The 21,983-nt window shown below is 39.1% G+C and overlaps 1 protein-coding gene across 1 annotated transcript in view; it reads right to left on the bottom strand.

Moving 5' to 3' along the window:
• The window catches only part of SCIN (scinderin), a 79,415-nt gene that overhangs the window by 7,723 nt on the left and 49,709 nt on the right, over positions 1-21,983 (bottom strand). Inside the window, exons 6-13 of the mRNA XM_027071980.2 lie at positions 20,240-20,372; positions 19,235-19,323; positions 18,179-18,394; positions 15,005-15,126; positions 9,493-9,583; positions 6,661-6,831; positions 395-572; positions 16-137 (exon numbers count right to left, since the gene is read on the bottom strand). Of these exons, the coding sequence (XP_026927781.2) occupies positions 16-137; positions 395-572; positions 6,661-6,831; positions 9,493-9,583; positions 15,005-15,126; positions 18,179-18,394; positions 19,235-19,323; positions 20,240-20,372 (1,122 nt within the window). The remainder of the gene's footprint in view (positions 1-15; positions 138-394; positions 573-6,660; positions 6,832-9,492; positions 9,584-15,004; positions 15,127-18,178; positions 18,395-19,234; positions 19,324-20,239; positions 20,373-21,983) is intronic.

Here is a 21,983-nt window from a genome sequence, read left to right on the forward strand (position 1 = left end):
CTGCAAGACACTCACAATGAATCTTCCAGTTTTGTTAGAGCAGCCATAAAGCCGAGGCGGATGGTCTTCTGCCTGGGTTTCTAGCAGTGGAGAAGTCTGGTAGCCTTTTTTCCCTCCAAGGGAATTCCAAAACTCCTCTGTGAAAAATACAACGAGTTATTGAATGCTTTTCCAGGAGCATGGAGTTGGTATTGCTTTACATTAACCTTGACTTTAATGTTAAGAAATTACTTAAATATGACAGGTACCATCACCCACTTTTGCAACTAATGAAAGGATTTTTAATGCCCTGTAACTATTACAAAGGCCCTATTTATCAAAATAAATAAATACATAATTAGCAATGATACCAAATAGAAATGTTGGCTGCTGTCCTTCTCCCCACAGTACACACCTGGTTCCCTGCCTTCCCGAATCCTTGTGGTTCTGCATTTGAGGACACTCACTACATACTCTGCTCCTTTCTCCTCCTCCTGGCTAGCACCTCTTCCTATCCAGATGTAGCCATTGTTTTCCCGCAGTTTCAAGACAAAAACATCATTGGAATTCAAGGAATGTGCATCAACATCTACCTAGAGTATAAAGAAAAATAACACAGTGATTCAAATTCATTGCTGTTCCCTCAATAAACATGCCTGAGAAGCTGTGACAGGGACAAACCATCCTTTGCCTTTTGTCATGATCCCAGGGTGGCACTAGGACACCACTACGGTATTAGAAACATTGGGGGCAGCTGGGTGGCTTAGTCGCTTAAGTGTCCCATTTTTGGTTTCCACTCAGGTCATGATCTCACGGTTTGTGAGATCAAGCCCCATGTTGGGCTCTGTGCTGACAGTGAAGAGCCTGCCTGGGATTCTCTCTCTCTCTCTCTCTCTCTCTCTCTCTTTCTCTCTCTCTCCCTTTCTCTTTCCCCCTCTCCCGCTAGAGCTCTCTGTCTGCTTCAAAATAAATAAACACTTTCTTAAAAAAAGAAACATTAGTAGCACTTTTCTCTGTGTCACTTTAGAATGCTTATCTGCCCCCAGACAAGCACAGGGCTCTACAAATAAAATTACCCAAATGTAAGTGATAAGTAACAAAAATGATATTCAAAGAAATCATAAGAACAAGTATAGGCTATAAATGATGGTTGGAAAGTGGATGTAATGTACACAAATGACACACATAAAGCAAAAGATGTTCAGTTTTTCTTTCCCCAACTTAAAGGGGTTTTTCAAATAATCAAAAGGAAACCTTTCCAAAGCAGTCTACAGACTTAATGCAATCCCTATGAAAATACCAACAGCATTTTTCACAGAACTAAAACAGACAATCCTAAAGTTTGTATGGAACCACAAAAGACCCTGAAGAGCCAAAGCAATCTTGGAAAAGAAAAACAAAACTAGAGATATCACAATTCCAGACTTCAAGTTATATTACAAAGCTGTAGCAATCAAAACAGTATGGTACTGGCACATAAATAGACACCTAGATCAACTAACATGGAAAACCCAGAAATGAACCCACAATTATATGGTCACTTAATCTTTGAGAAAGGAGGCAAGAATATGCAACGGGAAAAAGACAGTCTCTTCAACAAATCGTGTTGGGAAAACTGTACAGCAACATGCAAATGATACAAAATAGAAGATGCAGAAATGCATCTAGAATGCAAAAGAATGCAAAATAATGAAACTGGACCGCCTTCTTACACCATACACAAAAATTAACTCAAAATGGTTTAAGGATCCAAATGTAAGACCTGAAACTATACAAATCCCAGAAGAGAGCATAGGCAGTCATTTCTCTGACATTGGCAATAGCAACATCTTTCTACATATGTCTCTGAGGCAAGCGAAACAAAAGCAAAACTTTTGGCACTACATCAAAATAACAACTTCCGCACAGCAGAGGACACGACCAACAAAATTAAGACAGCCGACTGAATGGGAGAAGATATTTGCAAGTGACATATCCAATAAAGAATTAGTATCAAAAATACATAAAGAACTTATATAACCCAACACCAAAAAATACAAATAATCCAATTAAAAATGAGCAGAAGACATGAACAGACATTTTTCCAAAGAAGACATTTAGGTGGCCAACAGACACATGAAGGAATGCTCCACATCACTCATTATCAGGGAAATGCAAATCAAAACCACGATGAGGTATCACCTCACACCTATCAGAATGGCTAATATCAACAGCACAAGAAAGAACAAATAGTGGCAAGGATGTGGAGACAGGGGAACCCTCCTGCACTGTTGGTGGGAATGCAAACTGGTGCAGCCACTGTGTAGACAGTATGGAGGTTCTTCAAAAACCTAAAAATAGAACTACACAATGATCCAGTAATTGTACTATTGGGTATTCACCCAAAGAACATGAGAAACAAAAATTCAAAAGGATATATACATGCCTATATTTACTGAGGCAGCATTTACAATGGCCAAATTATGGAAGCAGCCCAAGTGTCCATCAATAGATGAATGGATAATAAAGAAGTGACTGTGTGTGTGTGTGTGTGTGTGTGTGTGTGTGTGTGTGTGTATAAAACTTCCAGCTATATATATTACTGAGTCTAAAAAGCAACGAAATCTTGTCATTTGCAACAACATAGATGGAGCTACAGAGTATAATACTAAGTGAAATAAGCCAGTGAGAGAAAGACAAACACCATATAATTCCATTCATAAGTGGATTAAAACAAATGAACAAAGGGAAAAAAGAGACAAACCAAAAAAAACAGACCTTTAACTACAGAGGACAAACTGATTATCACCAGAGGGAAGAGGGGAAGGATGGATAAAATATATAAAGGATATGAAGAGTACACTTATCTTGATGAGCCCTGAGTAATGTATGGAACTGGTGAATCACTATATTGTATACCTGGAATTAATATAACACTGTATGTTAATCATACTGAAATTAAAAAAAAAAAAAACACCAAAAACTTACAAAGGACACCTAGGAATCATAAAATCGGAACTGGAGTCCAATGTTGGCAAAGAGATAACAATGCAAATTCACTAAAAGGTTCTCCAGGCTCAGATAAATCATAAGTCAAATTATAAAAGACTATAGCAGATTAAAAACACAGCACTGACATGCCCCTTCCTTTCAACCACAAAGCCATGGCCACTCTCAGGGACTGGCCAGGTGAGCACAGTTGTGCTCCCTATGGCCACAGAGGAGTGAGAAGGACCCAGACGGGCCCAGACTCTCACCTGAGGGTGAGGCTGGACGTGGAACCTCGGGGCAGGGCAAGCATGTGCAGTGTCGGGCCTGCTAGTGAGCCCAAGGGTCCCAGGATGGGTGTTTTCCTGCCTATGACCTTGTGATTCTGTGACTCTGTGTCAGACTCTGTGAGAACCTGTCTGACCATGTGACTGTGTCACTGACAGTATGACTTTCTGCACAACTGTGGGGCTCAATGTGATGAAGAAGAACCAGTGAGAAAGACTGAGATGGAACAACCATGAGAGAGGAAAAAAACCCAAGTGTGGTGTTCTCAAGGCCAATTGCAGACAGCGTTTCAAGAAGGAGGTGATGCTCAGCTGCCAAATGCTGGCACTTGGCCAACTGGGTTGAAGTGCCATCAACTAACATAGAGAGCTGGATTTCACCAGGTTTGCCAGGGCCCTATCCCCAGAGAGCGCCCCAGAGGAGGAAGGAACCATTGGAAGTTCTGTTTTTTATTTGTTTTTTAATTAAAATATAGTTGACACACAATCTGCTGGAAATGTTAAAGATGTGTTCCAGGGGTTGGTAACATTCAGGGAAGTGGTTATCATCCTTTTTCAGTAGGAACAAGGTCTCTTGGACCAACAGTCAAAGGAATCTATCAGATGTGATGATGGAGATTGATAGGAACCAGGACTTCCAATTTCTCATCCAAATGTCTCTTTATTGGTACAGAAGAAAGAGGTTGGATGATAGACAGGGGGCAACAGGCCCACACAGGGGCTAGTGTCACATCAGGAAGGTAGTTCCAAAATAGAACATTATAAAGCATTAGCGTCCCAGGAGATGAAAACAGAAAGCCTCACAAACATGGTTTTGACTAGCACATTTCAGAGAGGCTAGGAATGTGAAGGCCAGTTTCAGAGGCTGAAAGGACACAAAGGAACCACATCACAGGGAGCTTGCATGTCTCATAAAGATGTGCAAGGAAGAGACCAGGAATGCAAGGATTCTTGTCAACTCTTCTGATATCAGCTGAGTGTACCTATAGATGAGAGCTTAATGGTTAATTTGATAGATTAAAAAAAACAATAATTAGTCATCATTGAACACATCAGAACCCGTGTACAGAATGTTCTGGATGAGATCAGTGTACATGATAGCATTTAAATGATATGACTGAATGCGATCATCATGGAGAGGGCCAAGACTGAGCCTTAGGGGGCTTGGAGGACACACAGCAGAGGAGAAGCAGAAACTGGTTTAGTATGAGAAGTGGAACAAAAACACTCTTTAGAAGTTTGGAAGAAATCTTGTAAGTGGCTTCAGAGGCCTGGTGAAAAAAATAAAATAAAAATAATAGTGTTTCAAGAAGCCAGGGAGGGGCAACTGTCGCAAAGGCTAATGGAAGGTTAAGTAAAGGGGTCCGAAAAGATGGTGAATGGGGGGCACTGGCAACTAGATAACAGCATAGGCGTGGTGGGAATGGATGCCTGAGGAGAATGGCTTTACAGAGAAGAGGCTTACACGTGTACGGATAGGGAGTGAGCGAGGGCAATGCTTTTGAGGATCTGTGCTCTTAAGGAGGACAGAGAAAGGATACGGTAGCTGGCAGGATCGGGGTCAAAAGATAGTTTTTAAAGGAAGATGGGAGTGTTTTGAAGGTATGCTTGTATTGTGAAGTAAATAATCCAGAAGAGAAGAATACACTGATGACAGAGAAAGGAGATTACTGCCAGCCATAATGATGAATGGGAAGTGAGATAAGAACATGGGACAGAGTGGAATCCAAGAAAGCCCGTAGGAAGGTAAGAGGGTGGGAGGTTCTGGACAGGAGTTGGTGGTGACAGGTGGTAAGAATTCAGCCTTAGGACAGAAGTCACATTTTGTTTGTTTATGTAATAAACATGTATTAATTTATTTACCAAGATATTACTTTTTACAAACATTAATTTGCATTGTTAATTTGTGGATATGGGTATATCAATATCAATTTATAAAATAATTTAGTATTTATATATGTGTTATAAAATACCTATGAATTGTTAAATATAAATAAACAAATGTATTCCACAAAACAGGCAAGAAGGAGAATATATAAGAACAGATGCAGGCACAATGGTGAACTTGGGGAGTAGATAAGTGACTCTTGTGTGATTACGTTTATGTTCTCTGAAACTCTGACTCAGTTCTCAAAGGAGAGATCTGGAGAGTGGAGGATATGAAGGGTGTGATGGATGGAGGGGGTGCATGGATTCAGGTTTGAGATTGCTGGGATATGCATCCTAGAGTAAAGGGGCCAAATGACAGCAGATGGTTGTCAGAGATTAGATGTCTGAAACAGATTTCTGAGGTGCTAAAGTGATTGTCAATGGCACGGTTTAGTACAGGACCACATGAGTGTGAGATAAAAGGGGTCAACAATAAGACTGTTGGATGAGAGAAGCCAGAGTGATGGACATAGTCCAACAATGGCTGAAACCACCAAAGAATAAGAGGGGAAGGACTGGCAGCTCCATGGACAACAGCACAAGGAAGCTGAGGGAGGGAGAGTCTGATAAGAAGGACAAAAGTCAAACAGCCAAGGCTGAGCAAGGAGGATACTCCAGCCGCCCCCATGTCTGGTAAGAGGGCACTGGGGAAAAACACCTGCCACTTAAGAGGGCTGTATGGGCAATGTCCTCAGAGGACAGCCATAGTGCAAAAAGGGGGAGGGTGATATAGGGAACAGGTTGTAGTGGGGGGATGCTATGACCCACCTAGCTTCAACGGCTCAGCTGAATGGTTTGTGTGAAGGGGAAGGGTTCGCAGGTGGGTCCAGGTGTGGGGAGTACAGAATGTGCAGGGCAGTTTAGGGCCGACTGGGGAGACTTGGATTTCAATGGTGACTGAAGGGTCTGGATGATGAAAAGTGATGAAAACACCAGCCTAGAGGTAAAAACACCAGCCATGTAAACACCCATGCCTGCCAGCCTTGTCCATACCTGGAGGTCTTCTTGTCTTATGACCTGTGATATGCGGTTTGATTTCTTTCACAGTTGCTGTCAGAGACAGCTTCTGTGGCTCGTTGAGTTATGGTTCTGGCCCCACGTGCGATGAAGCTTACCTTCCACAGCTGTTACACCTACACAAACACAGGCTTTCCCTCTTGGATTTCCCCACTATGACCACCTGGCCATTACATGCTATCCATTTTCCTCCAGGCCTTTCAAGACAAAGTTTCAGCTTCCTCGGGCCTTTGACCGTTTGATTTGTTACATTACTCTTAAAATGTATTTGTTTTGTACAATGCAGACGAAAAGTGTGACAGGCCTGGTATCTGGAGCTAACTTGGTTCTCCTGCTTTTAGCAATTTGTTATTGTGAACAATGGATTAACTATCGAAATAAAAGGAATTTGCCAATTTTTTGAAGACTACTATTTGTTGATAGCTCAGGTCCACCGGGAAGTCTGTAAACAGGGCATGTTTCATTGAATGCGTGACATTACCTCCGTGATTCTGGTGATAGATGCCAGGTTTCTCCGGACTTGAAAGAGGCGTATAGGGGGAGCAGGTGCCTGACCTCCTTTCTTTGATGTTCCGTTCTTGTAAATAATGAGCGGTTTGTCTTTGAACAAACTCAGCAGGTGAGCAGGCTCTTTGCCTTGAGAGACTCGGATCTGGGGGGCAGGGGGGATAAAAGAAACGTAATAAAGGGTGCAGTGAAAGAAGGCTGTATTTCCACATGTGTTATTTTCCTTTTTGAAAACAAAACAAAAAACAAATTAAAAATGAAGCGCAGAAAGCATGATGATTAACAGAAAATATAGGTTAATGCAAATCAAGCATAGTTTTCCTGCTGACTTAAGAATCTTTTACTCCAGACACAGCACCCTGAGCAGTTTCTTCTCAGGGGAAACATCACCATACTGTACCACTCTCTGCTTCCAGAAAGTATAAACAGATAAGGCTGTTCATCTACATCTCCAAAAGAGAAAAACACAACAAAGTCCTTGTGTATGCCATCATTTATAAAAATTACTTTTTTCAAGAGCACCAACACTACAGATGTTTAGTGATATATGTTTCTGAAACGTTTTGGATCTTGTTCAGAAGGTGAAGAGATGTACATTTAAATGCTTCCCAAAATAAGGCAACGCCAAAGCATATTTATTATTTCTACATCTCTACAACTATGAGATGAAAACATTGTGATAATCTGGAGATGAATAGATTTCAATCCAAACATCAAAAGCTGGCAAAACCAAAAATTGAATATATTTTCTACTTCTTATCTATAGAAATGGTAATAGATTTGCTAAATATAACCACTTACAATACGTAATATAAGGACTCTTCAGGATAAGGAAATTGAAGAAAGTAAATAGTAAATCATTTAACTTCACCTAGTAGCTGAACACCAGATATTGGATTAGAAACAAATCTCCTGTTTCTTATATAAATTACTGATGCAATTCCTTACACAAACAGTTCAAATTTTGTGTCAGTTCTCTATTTTCTTCAATTATTTTGCTCTATGCTAAAACTGAACTGTCTCAGTCACCCTGGTGTGTCTTTTGTTAGAAGCCAAGTAAATGGGAATGCTGATGTACAAACCATAGCCCGGAGGCCTAGGGAGCACTAAAGTAACTAACTTCACAGATATTTTTCTTTTTTCTTTTCTTTTTTATTTACTTATTTATTTTTTAAAGTTAGTTCTACACCCACCATGGAGCTTGAACTCACAACCCTGAGATCAAGAGTTGCATGCTCTACTGACCGAGCCAGCCAGGCACACCCCACAGATATCTTTCAATTAGCAAACATGCAAATAAGCAAGTAGCAACTTATGCAAATGTCTTTTAAGTCACAACTCCAAACTTGGGGTGACATTGAGGAAACCTCAACTGCCAACACAAAAAAAAGTGGGCCACTGAATAAGACTCATTTTCCACTGCTAAATTAAGATAAAAGAGATAAAAGGTAAATTGAAAAATCTTCACTACAGTTAATACACTCTGCAAAGGAATGTTTCAAACAGCAGTGCAGGACTGGAGTTGTTTATATATTATTGTAAACTACTGCCATCTAGTGGTTAAACTACACATTACCATTTCATAGTGAATTTAGGATTCACATTGGCTAACAATGAACGCAAATTTGTTCATTGGGTATATCAAGTATTTTATTATGAAATATAGAATTTATAAAGCACAATGCATATCTTCAAAGTTTTTGCATAACTTGGTAAGGAACACTTTAAAGATCAATTAAATGACTGCTGTCAGTTCTTAGCCGGAAATATTTCTTTCTTTTTAAAAAATGTTTATTTATTTTTGAGAGAGAGAGAGAGACAGGGCAGGGGAGGGGCAGAGAGAGAGAGAATCTCAAGCAGGCTCCTTGCTGTCAGTGCAGAGCCCGACTTGGTGCTTCACCTCATGAACCATGATCTCATGACCTGAGCTGAAATCAAGAGTCGGATGCTTAACCGACTGGGCCATCCAGGTGCCCCTAGAAGTATTTCATTCAAGAAGTGAATACAATAGTTCATCGGAAAGTAGAGTTAAGTGAATTTAAAGAATTCAGTCATCTTGCTAATTTGTAAAAAATTTAAAAATTGGGTCACCTGGGTGGATCAGTCAGTTAAGTGTCTAACTCTTGATTTCAGCTCAGGTCATGATCTCACAGTTTGTGGGATGGAGCCCCGCATCGGGCTCTGTGCCGACAGCGGCGTCTTCTTGGGATTCTCTTTCTCCGTCTCTCTCTCACTCTTGCTCACTATCAAAAATGAATAAATAAACTTAAAAAACTAAAAATAAAAACAAGTAAAAAGTTAACATGCACCTTTACATTTAGATTTAACTTGCTTTAAATTTAGGTCTAACTTCCAGGCAAAGATGGAAAAAAAAAACCAGCTGGAAAAACAAATTTGGCCTACACAGCTTAGATTGTCTGTACTAACGTATCTGACTTACCTCTCTATTTAATTATTATTTTTTAAGAAGTAATGACACATTTACAAAGATTTGAAAGCTGGAAAGTGAGCTGCTATAAGTAATAACTTGGGTAGAACAGTTTCATGTCAGTTCATTTGGTTCCTTAGGTCTGTTAATACGTTTTTTTTGTCGTTGTTTTTTTTCATTTTGTTTGCTCCTTATTTTCCAGAATCTGAGAGAACTACCATGGCATGAGAATAGGAACATTTAAATTCCAAAATGAAAAAAATGTAGTATTTAGAAAATGTTAAAATTCCCATCCCAACTTGAGACGAAAGCTTTAACTAGTTACTGAGCTAGCCAAACTTCAACTTGTATGAGTTCTGGGAGTAAAAATAGCCCAACCTGCACAGCCTGTCCTCCGAGCGACCTATCCAACTGAACAGTCAGGAATGCAGATGTAGTCAGCTCGTCTCTTGTGGCATTTGCTCCTTGCCTGGAGGAACCAAAGTAAAATCATTTAGTTTGTATTTGAGTTCTAAGACTTTCTAATGTAGGCATTTCAGAGACTTAAGTCATCATTAAAGATCAAGATGAGACCAACTGTTTTGACAGGATATGGCCATAGAAGCTATCGGTTTTTGAAAGTACGAACATTAGGCAATGAATTGCCCTGTGTATTGCCTAGAACTATACATGATAATTATTTTTTATCCCCATTTTATAGGAAAATAAATTAAGGCCTGGCTCCCTAAGTAAAATATAACTTAGCTAAGTAATCAGGTCTGTCTGACTTCAGGTTGAAGCTACCTATTTTGGGAATCCATCTCTGCAGTAAAAATAACCCATTTGAGTAGAACATCAGCCTAACCTATTAGGCTGTCTATTAAAAGTATCCTATCTTTACATGAACATTTGGTGACCATAGTAACAAATGTCTGGACCCAGGAAAATTAAGGAAATAATCATAAGAAGTAGGCAATGGAGAGGCCCCATCTTGTCTAGGACGACAAGGAATTACTAATAAAACCATAAGCGAGGCTGAACTACCAGCGGCCCAGAAAGGGGTCAATAAATCAGTTAATCCAGTTCATTTGCAGTTTCTCTTCCTAAGGAGCTTGTGCCTAGAACTCCAATCACTAGCTTAACCTGTAAGGCAACCTTTGGGAGATCTGCTTATTTGAGGAGTTTGTGAGGGGGAAAAACCAAAGCACTGAGCAATGGTTGTTTCTAGCCAATTCTCCCATCTCTGACTAGGGGTTAACAGGAGGTATACTAATTAGAAATACTAATTCTGGAACTGGATTTCAGAAGTTAACCATACACTTCTGAAACTTTAAGAGTAACCTACCTGTCTCATACCCAGAACAGATTACCAATAACTTCCTATACCGGGCAACACACACATATGTACACATATACACACAGATATCCCAAAACACTGGGTACAGGAAACAAGTTTTGTTTATTTTAGAATGTTTCATGGCACCAGCAGAATCAAATGATATAAAAATATTCTACAAAGGGCAGCAAGAAAGAAAAACAAGGACATGCTCATGTGAGGCACACATTTAAAAGAAAATAAAAAGGTATCCTTAATAAAGACATCATAAAAATGTAGTCCATAGTCTTTTAATGCTAATAGCCTAAATTTTCCAGGAGCCAATAATGTTAACAAAAGCTTCTGTGAGCTACTGACAGCACAGAGCAGGGAGTAGCACAGAGCTGAGGATAATAGCTGGCTCTCCTAACATCCGTCATTTCTCTGTCACATCTGCAGTTTCCTAATTATTTCTCCATTTCCTTTTTTTTCCCCCTGCAGGAAAAAACTTCAACTGACTATAGACAGTATCACCAAACTTTTGTCTCGATTTCCTTTTTTTTCCCTGCAGTATTTCAACCAGCAAACCTGGAAAGCCTCGCCAAACTTTCACCTTCTGACACTCCTAATAAGTTTTTCACTACTTATCTCCAGCCCTTCTTCCACTTGCTGTCAAAGTGACCCATGCTCCCATCCACAGAGATTAACACTAATTTGTTTTATGGATCTATGACCTAAGGGGTCAAATACTCCACTTGTACAACGAAGACATAATAAAGTTGCTCTTTTCCCTAGTTTTGAAATCCTTTTCTTGGGGGGTGGAAGGGGAGAGCAATCTCCCTGACATGATTTCTTCTTTATAAACCTTTGGCACTTGTTAGTTGTTGAAAATGAATGCTGCATGGAAATAGAATTTATTGCATCGAGAGATTCATCACTGCCATTGTTCAGTGTTTGTTCAATTTCAATTACCTGACATTCCAGAGAAAAGACCATTGGCAAAGTTATTTTTCTCCTATCATGTTAGAATATAAGTGGTTTTAGAAATTAAAAAGAAACAACAACTTTGTGTATTCAGTAGGTGACAATTCTAGTCCTTCACCTTTTACTGTGCCTCCTGGACTTAAACTACTTATACTCCTGTTTCAAAATGATCACATAAACTGGGAAGTTGTTAGTTTGAAAGCTAATCTTCAGGAGATCTGCTTGTTTTCTAAATGTCTCTTCACTACCACTATAGAAGCGCCTGAAGTCGTGCAAACCATACATTAACACACTTATATGTAACATCTGTGGTATTAAATGGCAAAGACTCTCAAAATAAGGACTCTCAATACCTAATTTATAGTCTTGATATCTCAAAAATCATAATTATCATCACAGAAACCTTGAACACATCAAATTGGAAAGAAGAAAATTAAATGACCACCCCTTCCATCCCAGTCCCATCCCAAAGAGAGGAACTATGAAGAGTGTGGCATCTTCTCACATTTTTCCCTTAGAATTTTTGAGAGAGAGCCAAACCTGTCTTCTTCTCAAGTTTCTCATCTCAGTGAATGAAACACTATGCCTTTGTGCATGGACCAGAAATCTGGGTGGGGGGCACCTTTATTTGCTCATCTTCCCTACTTCCCATAACTAGTCTTTCAGATGTCAACTCCTTAACACTGTACAAACTTACCTTATGCATTCCCTGTTGCCCTTACGCTGAGTTCTGGCCACATTATCATTCAACTGGGATTATTGCAACACATTCCCAGTGGCCTCCCTGCCACCAATCTCCTCCCATCAGTCCATTCTTTTAGATGTCAACCCAGAATATTTTCTTTAGTATGAAAGCCAATCATGCTACTCCCCTAAGAAAACTCTTTGACTGACATCTCCAAGGACCTGACACTAAAGTGTATCCTCCCCAGGACGGTTACAAGGCCATTCACAATTTGACTCCTTATAATTTCTCTGATTTTATCTTTTGCTTCCTAACTTTGCTGCAGCCATATGTCATTACTAGTAGGTTAGAGCACCCTTACCTGCATTGCATAGAGCAACTTCTCTATTTGCTTGTCTGCCTAGCTGCTACTTCTGCTCCCACTAAGATGTCACTTCTTCTAGGAGCTCTTCCCCAATAGCCTAGAAGGGGGTTTGGGTGTCGGTCTCGAACTCTCCAAAGATCACTCAGCTCGCTTTTCTCTTAAAATCCTCCATACTTCATTGAAATGCTTGTTAATAATCTGCTTCTTTTTTTAAAAGTTTATTTATTTTGAAAAAGAGAGAGAGAGGGCGCGTGCATGTGCGCATTTTCAGGGGAAGGGCAGAATGCCAGGGGTAGAGAATTCTGGCAGCGCAGAGCCCAATGTGGGGCTCGATCCCACGAATCACGAGCTCAAACCTGAGCCGAAACCAAGAGCCAGATGCTTCACCAACTGAGGCACCCAGGTGCCCCTGATCTGCTTCTTTTTAAAATAAAAATTCTTGGGACATGTTATATAATTTTCTCACCACTGTGTCTTTAGTATCTACCTAGCACGGTGCTTGGCATATAGAAAGTGCTCCGTGAATACTTTGAAATGATTTGAGAAATAATAACCGCAATGAATGTTTATAATCTGATTTAGTCTGTTTTAGTTATATTCACATTGTTATTTATGTAGATTGCAAATTTTTAACTTTTCAAAATATTCTCTTGAATTGCTTGTTTATTAGTCTTTCTTGATCTAAGCACCACAATCACATTTTTACATACAAAAGAGAATTAAGAGGCAGACCAAAAAACAATATAGAAGAAAAGCTGACTGGGAATGACTGGTTTATCCCTATAAATGCCATGCTTTGCACAAACACTGTTCTGAATTACAATTGTAGAAGAGGAAACTGCAAAAGAAGAACATAGCTTATACCAGGGGGTAGCCACACTCAGCTGGAGAATTAAAGAGAGCGATAGATCAAGGTGTGAAATGTTACTTCACTAGTTACAACAGTTGTGAATTTGGGTTAAGTTACTTAATCTGTTTGATTCCCTCCTCCCTTTTTGTCTTTTGAAAATAACCTGGTTGTGAGGAAGAAACATAATATATGGAAATATCCAGCACTTTGCTGACACAAACATGCTGCTCAAAAAAAAACAAAAACAAAAAAAAAGTTGCTATGAAGATGACATCATAAACACTCAGTTAAATAGCTAATGTTAATCTTTAATGGGATATGATGTGACCCATTGCCTAAGGCAGTGACTGTTAATCGCAAAAGGGCATATGAATCATCTGGGGTTCTCATTAAAATGCAGGTTCTGCTTTAGTGGGCCAAAAGCAGGTGGTGGAATTCTCCATTTCCAACTAGCTCCCAGGTGATGCTGATGCTTCTGGTCCCTGGACCACCCTTTGGTACCAAAAGCCTATAGGATAAAGATAGTCATCCCAGTCTCCTGAACTTAGTTGGGCTCAATGCACTGGTCAGTGTACGTGATAAGTGGTCACACTGTAGGGATGGAGGTGACTCTCTCATCTGGTGGGACCCTCACCATAGAGAAATGTCACCATATCAGCAGAAACTTGTGTCCATGTATATTCAATACACCCACTGAAGTTTGCCATCACCATGTAGGATAATGCTTCACCCTTGCACCATCCAGTTTTAAGATCTTTTTTTGAGAATTTTTTTCCCAGTCTTCTCAGAAATATTTTACCAGATTTCACTATATTAATAAAAAGTTTGAGAATCCCACATGATTATGATTTGTTATAGAATCCCCATCCCTTTGAAACAACTCAGCCATGGTATGTGCATCTAACTTATCTGATTGGACACTCCCCATTGAACAGGGCCTTGGCATGGACTCTAAGTAAACTTAACCTTCAAATAACTCAAATCATTATGCAAAACTGTATAAAGTATGGACACAATGGCATTTTTTTCTCCTTTACTGCCATGAATTTCATGGGGACCAAGAGTAAAACTGTATCAGTTTTTACTGGAGTATGAATCAGAATCATAAATTTTATATATATTATATAAAATTATTATAAAATTTATAATATTATAAAATAATATTATTTATTTTATATAAATTATTTTAAATAAATATTTATTTTAATATTAAAATAATAATATAAAAATTATAATATTATAAAATTATATTATATATTATAATAATATAATTATATTATTATTATATAATATTATATATATAATATATATAAACCCTTCCTTAGAGGGTTTGCCTCACTGCAACTCTGCAGTCTCAATCAGGATGGGCCTCTGTGAATTTTAACAATAAGAACACCTGGTAGCCAGTGCTGGCCAGCTAGAGTGTTAGCTTGCACAGAAGATGAGATATTCAACTACATATCTACTAAAAGAACACTACCTCTGGATACCAAAACCTTTTTTCCTAGACTCGAAAGGATGATTTTTATCTAACCCCTACAAAATACAGTTAAAACCATATTGAAAGAAAATATCACATGCATGCTATACAAATCTCACTGGGGTAACTATAGGATAATTCTACCCCTCTTCCAAGAAATTTAATGAAATGCAACTTTGGAGCAAAATCTGTCCTCCTTGGAACTTGAGATCTTATGAAAGAGGGACACCTACCACGTGTAGATAATTTGTCCTCTGGGATAAGTGTAGAGTATAATGTAGCAGTCTCCACCATAGAATTCACCATACGAGTTCCGGTCGATTTCAATCCTACCATTATTTTCTACACGCCAAATCTGAAAGGAATCGAATGTGCATACCAAAATTAACATTTTCTTGATATAATAGTACTTATAAGTTTAAGTTAAAATTTTTTTTTGGTTTAGATCTATCATTAAATAAGTTTATATATATATATATAAATGTTTATTCATTTTTGAGAGAGAACGTGAACAGGGAAGGGCAGAGAGAGAGGGGGACAGAAGATCCAAACTGGGCACTGTGCTTACAGCAGTGAGCCAGATGTAGGGCTCAAACTCAGGAACTGTGAGATCATGACCTGAGCCAAAATTGGACTCTCAACTGACTTAGCCACCCAGATGCCCCAATAACTTATTTAAAATTTATTTCTTATTTGAGAGAGACAGAAAGAGAGAGAAAACGTGTGCATTCAAGTGGGGGAAAATGGCAGAGGGAGACAGAGAATCCTAAGCAGGCCTAAGGAGCCCTATGTAGGGTTTGATCTCATGACCACAATGTGAGCCAAAATCAAGAAGAGTCAGACTCTTAACTGAGCCACCCAGGCGCCCCTTTTTATTTTTTTTCTTTAGAGCCTAATAAAAAATTCATAAATTACTTCTCTAATTAGCTTACAAATTAAGCAATGAGACCAAATTTTATCTATTTGACAATTTGTTTACTGCATTTCTAAGCAATTATATAAATTTTTTGCATCCTCCATAGTACTTAGCTCAGTTCTGAGCCTATTGATTAATACATAACTATTGCTTGACTGACTAGTGAAAACAGCACTAGACTCCAGTGGAATAATGAACTAAAATATTCAGCTCAGAAATATATCTCTTAGTTTGCATCACATTTCTCATCCATTGGGAGATACCTTGTTTGTTTATTTAAAAATATTTTTTCCCTGAATTTTAATGCATGAAACTATTATCTTCTCAGGCAAGAGTGGCAGATGGAGACCACATAATCAAGACACTGATTGCATGATTGTTTTTAAAAGGTGCCATGTAGGCAGAAGACCGAATGCACAAAAGTAGGAGAACCATTTTTTTTTTCTAGTTTCTCATCCTCATCACAGATTAAAGACACTCCAAGTTGGAGAAAGCAGAGCTGTAGATGAACCAGGAAAGTAACAGGAGAGAGCACGCCAGGCACTGTGCGCATGCCCGCCCTCCTGGGCAGGGACAGGGTACACCCCTCGCTTCGAAATTTAGAGAGATGAGCAGGTGGCAGAGCTCGCAGACAGAAGCCTTCCAGTGTCATCCTGGTGAGCAGAGGAGAAACCCCAGAGCTGCCAGGCTAAGCCCAAAAGCCTAGAGAGAGCCCCAGATTTCAGCAGTCCTGGGGTGACTCAGGAGGACATCTCTGAGACGCAGTGACCTGTGACAAACGGAGAATGCAGTGGGAACATAGTTGGTGCTGGGGAGCAAAGTCTGCCACGAGACCTGCTGGGCAGGAGACAGACCCAGACCAGAAGCTGAGACCCCTCTGCCATTTCTCCCTTCACCGTTCCCACAACCCTGGACACCTTAGATTCTCACTTCATGCCTTTCAAAAGAGGAAAAACTGAGTCTTAAATCTCTTTACCCTATACTTTGCTCCAAATATTGGTGGTAAGCCTTGAGAATACGAAGATAAAATATTCAATTCCTGCCCTCAAGGAACTAACAAGAGATCTAGGAGGAGAACTTTCTAAGTAACTGAACAATTCTGCTTTGTAAGTTTGTAAGTTAATGAACAGTACGATGGGTTCTGTGAAAAATACTGGTTGGTTTGAGCACAGAGAAAGGCTGTTCCAGTATGGGAGGAAAGGCTTCTCCAAGAGATGCAGCTTGTGACTTAACTGAATTACAAAGGAGGAGTGGGGATGTTAGCCCGAGGGAGGAGGGGAAGTGCCCTCAGGCAGTGGAAGGGTGAGGCAGAGAAGACAGCCAGGATCTAGGCACTGAAGGCCTTGTAGGCCCAGCTTAAGATGAATATTCTCAGGAATACTATGCAGAGCCATTAAAGTATTTTTTTTTATTATTTAAAAAAAATTTTTTAATGTTTATTTTGGAGACAGAGACAGAGCATGAGAGGGGGAGGGGTAGAGAGAAACAGAGAGAGAGAGACAAAGAATCCGAATGAGCCTCCAGGCTCTGAGCTGTCAGCACAGAGCCCGATGCAGGGCTTGAACTCACAGACCGTGAGATGATGACCTGAGCTGAAGTCGGATGCTTAACCGACTGAGCCAGCAAGGTGCCCCCTTTTTTTAAATTATTTTTAAATTTTTTTAAACATTTATTTATTTTTGAGAGATAGAGACAGAACACAAGTTGGGGGATGGGGGTGGGGTGAGAGAGAGAGAGAGAGAGAGAGAGAGAGAGAGAGAGAGAATCTGAAGCAGGTCCCAGGCTCCAAGCTGTCAGCACAGAGCCTGATGCGGGGCTCCATCTCACAAACCGTGAGATCATGATCTGAGCCAAAGTCGGACTCATAACAGACTGAGCCACCCAGGCGCCCCACCATTAAAATATTTTATAATAAGATGTGACATTACCCAGTTCTCATTAAGTGAAGTGACTCAAGAGTAGAGTGTGGTGAGAGCTGAGTTAGGGAGAATTATTAGAGGGTTATTAGCATTTTTGTCAAAAAAAAAAAAAAAGGAGTAACATCAAACAATTTGAATGCTCTAAAAATATCTGTGATTTTAGCACATGTCCAATTTGCTTTGGGAATGCCTGTAAGCTACAAGAAAGGACTAACTAATGATATTTGGTACAGTATCACCGGACAATCCCAGTTCCAAGAGCTGGAGTGATTCTGGACCAGGGAAAGAGACGGCTGGGTTCCATGTCTCTAAGATGATAATTAGGTGATCTTGCACAGATCACCTAACTTCTTGGAATCTCAACATACACATTGTAAAATAGGATTGAAGGTCAGAGATCATCTCTTCCAGCTTTAAATTCCCTGACTTAATATATAGTCATGGGTCACCTTTATTCATAAATAAAATTCACATTTTACAAAGTTTGTAGTTTCCTGAAGTTACATCTCCAAGTGCACTGGCATATATGGGCTTGGTGAAAACAAAAAACACAAGCAGAAATAGCCAAATACCTCCACTTTGCCAGAACCATCATCCACCATATTGTGCTGGGCTGCCATCTGCGGAGAACTATGTAGTTTTGAGGCATCGAACGGAATTTGTTTTATTCGAGCCACTTTCTCGGTGACGTACACTTTCCCGAAGCCATCACTCTGATCTTTATCTCTCCAGTCCTTAAAGAACTGTTTGAAGATTGGTGTTTCCCCTCCTTCTGGAAGAACTTGAATCTAAAGTTAAAAAAAAAAAAAAGTAATTATGCAGCGGAAAATAAGAGACTGAGGAAAAACATTCAACCAGGAATGGAGAAAAAACTAAGGAAACGAAAAAGATTGTCTTGGCACCTGTGATGACAGATGTAAACTTAGAAGCTGGGATTCTTACCGGAATGTAAGATGGAAGGTGACCAAATATGAAGGTAAAACAATCCAATGCTTTTTGTCACAACTACAGTGACTGCCACTGAATTTGGATGTGTGAAATAAGAACAAAGTTCTTTCCTATGTTACCATTATAGTCAAACACACTGGACTGTTTCTCTGCATTAGGTTTATAAGAGGTCTGTGACCTGGAAGAAACAATCTCATTGTGTTACTTGTGCTAGGATGCAAAAATGAAGAGAAAGGATGAGTCTGAAAGATTCAGAAAAGGAGGAGTAACTAGCAGGTATCTAAGCTCATTTCAGTGAGGCCAAATATTGTCTGGCTATCAGCCCACGTCTGTACAACTTGCTCTAAGGACTAACTGAAAAGTGCTCTCAGTTAACTCAACTGTGGCTGATTATCTTGACTGAAATGCTGTGGAGGAAGCAGATAGGGTCTTATTTTCATCATACAGCCCCACAGAAGGGATGATCTTCAGTTTCTGCAAAATTCCATCCTCTACAAAGTTATGGGCGTAGCTTTGTAGGCCCAACAAGATACCATGTTGCACACACGTAAGTGAAGAGTGACTCCCATGCATATATTACTTTGAACCAAATTCTCTCATGAGTTTTGTGGCAATATGAGGAGCTCCCATGTTCTTTTTTTTTTTTTTTTTTTTCCTAGCCAGTTCATGTCCACACATACTTGGGTATTGGTGGAATAATTCATTTGCTTTAGAAATTCTTCAGCTGTCTTCATTGCAGCCTTTCTCTCCTGGGGATTAGCATCTTTACCTAAAATGGAAGATAAATTAAAAAGACAGAATCTCGGGGCACCAGGGTGGCTCAGTTGGTTAAGCATCCAACTTTTGATTTTGGCTCAGGTCATGATCTTGCAGTTCATGGGTTTGAGCCCTGCATTGGCTCTGCTCTGACAGTGCAGAGTCTGCTTGGGATTCTCTCTCTCTCCCTCTCTCTCTGCCCCTTCCCTACTCTCATTCCCTCACTCTCTCAAAATAAAAAAAAATAATAATTAAAAAAATAAAATATAGTGTTAAAAAAAGAATCTCAGAGAGGGAAGATATTATATGATTAATAAATACTTGCACACCAAGCAGTGAACATAATTATAATTTAAATAGAACACTGAGAATGGTAAAAATTTCCTAGTATGTTAAACATATTTAGAAATATCATAATGATCACTATTTTATATATACATACATATATATATATATATACATATATATATATATATATCTTTTCATGTTTCTCTAATGCTTTCTTTAACCCCATCATTTCTGGCAAATGATACCAGTAGGAAGAAAACATGGTGTCAATGTCTGCATTTTATATGAGCTGTTTACAGGTCAAGTCTCAAAAAGATAGACTTTTTTTAAAATCAGAAAAAGGGGCACCTGGGTGGCTCAATCAGTTGAGTGTCTGACTTCAGCTCAGGTCATGATCTCGCAATTAGAGGGTTTGAGTTCCATGTCAGGCTCCGTGCTGACAGCTCAGAGCCTGGAACCTGCTTCAGATTTTGTGTCTCCCCCTTTCTCTGCTCCTTCCCTGCTTGTGCTCTGTCTTTCTCTCTCTCTCAAAAATAAATAAATGTTAAAAAAAATAAAATCAGAAAAGATGTTTTCTTTACACTTCTACAGAAATAGCTGTATATCTGAAGCACAGCCACAATGTCAATGGCATTTTTTACCTTTCCATACGAAAATTTGTTTTGCAGCACCATGGTCCAAAATAAAACATTCTTCAGAAAGTAGCATTGCCATGGAGAAGGGGTTTTCTTCTGCCACCACAGTCACTCTCATGGATCCACTGGCGTCTGAAACCTAATATAAAAACCATGAGCTTGTTTGTAGATAATAAAAAATGTTCTAAAATTACATTATGGTGATGGTTGTACAACTCTATAAATGTAATTAAAAACCATTGAACTGAATACCTTAAATGGGCAGGGAATGTAAATTATATCTCAACAAAGCTGTTTAAAAAAACAGAAAAAAAAATCCACGAGCTCAATTATACCCTAAAAGTCTTTTTAAAAGACTTTAACAAGACTAAAAGATAACCTACTGAATGGGAGAAGATATTTTTGAATGACATATCTGATAAAGGGTTAGTATTCAAAATATATAAAGAACTTCTACAACTCAACACCAAAAAACTCCAAATAATTCAATTAAAAATGGGCAGAAGACATGAACAGACATTTCTCCAATGAAGACATCCAGATGGCCAACAGACACATGAAAAGATGCTCAACATCCCTCATCATCAGGGAAATTAGTAACGGGTCACCTGGGTGGCTCAGTCGATTGGCCATCTGACTCTTGATTTCAGCTCAGTTCTTGATCTCACAATCATGTGAGATCATGAGATCAAGCCCTGCATTGGGCTCTGCACTGACAGTGTAGAGCCTGCCTGGGATTCTCTCTCTCCCTCATTCTCTGCCCCTCTCCCAATTGCTCTGTCTCTGTCTCTGTCGCTCTCTCAAAAATAAACTTAAAAAAATAAATGAATAATACTTTTAAAATGTTTTAAAAGTCTTTTGGGGTAAAAAAAAAACACTAATAAAAAAGCTAAATTTTGACAGTGGACCTAAAGCATCAGAAAAGGATAGTGATAATAATAATAGCTAAGGTTTGTTGAGATTTCTATATATTATAAGCACCAGGCCACGAAGTTTACATGATTAGTTCCTAAACTGCATAGCGATCATTTCAACTAGGTAATAATCTTACACATTGCACACATGCAAAAGCTAAAGCTTAAACATTCATTCATTTAACATTTACTGAGCACCTGCCATATGCCAAGCATTGTGCTATGGAGGCGCTGGTATATTACAGTCTAAGCTCATAGATTTTTTTTCAAATTAGGTCCTGCAATTTAAGCATACTTTGTGTAAACTGTCAAAGTAAATTTCCTCTATCACAAATACTTATTTACTTAGACTCTTGAAGTTTGGGAATAACCACAAAACATTGTGGGGTTTTTTGTTTTTTTTTAAGGTGGAGGTGGTCTTGCAAAACTGAAAGTGATATTAATGCCCAGGTTGGAAGTCCCTGTTTTTCAAAGGCCAGCTAGTAGACTGTAAGGTAATCCTGGGCACTGGATAAATATGCACATTCCAGGGACTTCCCTAGATCAGTGGTGGGGTTTTGCAGCATTGTGGTGGGGCTTGAATTCTGGGTTTTTTTTTGGAAGCTATCCAGGTGATTCTGCTTCCCAGCTTTGTTCTGCAATTCCAAATTAAAGTATTTTCAAAGAGACTTTGCGTTTTATATAAATGCAATACATTACAAATCCACTAGAGGGAGAAATGGCACATTTTCACATTTTAAAATATTTCTCTAGTTTATTATAATGCTGTCCAAGAGGGAAAACAGTTTTATTTGATGATGTAGCATAAAAAGTATTTGTTAAGTTGTTGAAAATGG

The sequence above is a fragment of the Acinonyx jubatus genome, chromosome A2, assembly GCF_027475565.1.
Source record: "Acinonyx jubatus isolate Ajub_Pintada_27869175 chromosome A2, VMU_Ajub_asm_v1.0, whole genome shotgun sequence".
NCBI lineage: Eukaryota > Metazoa > Chordata > Mammalia > Carnivora > Felidae > Acinonyx > Acinonyx jubatus.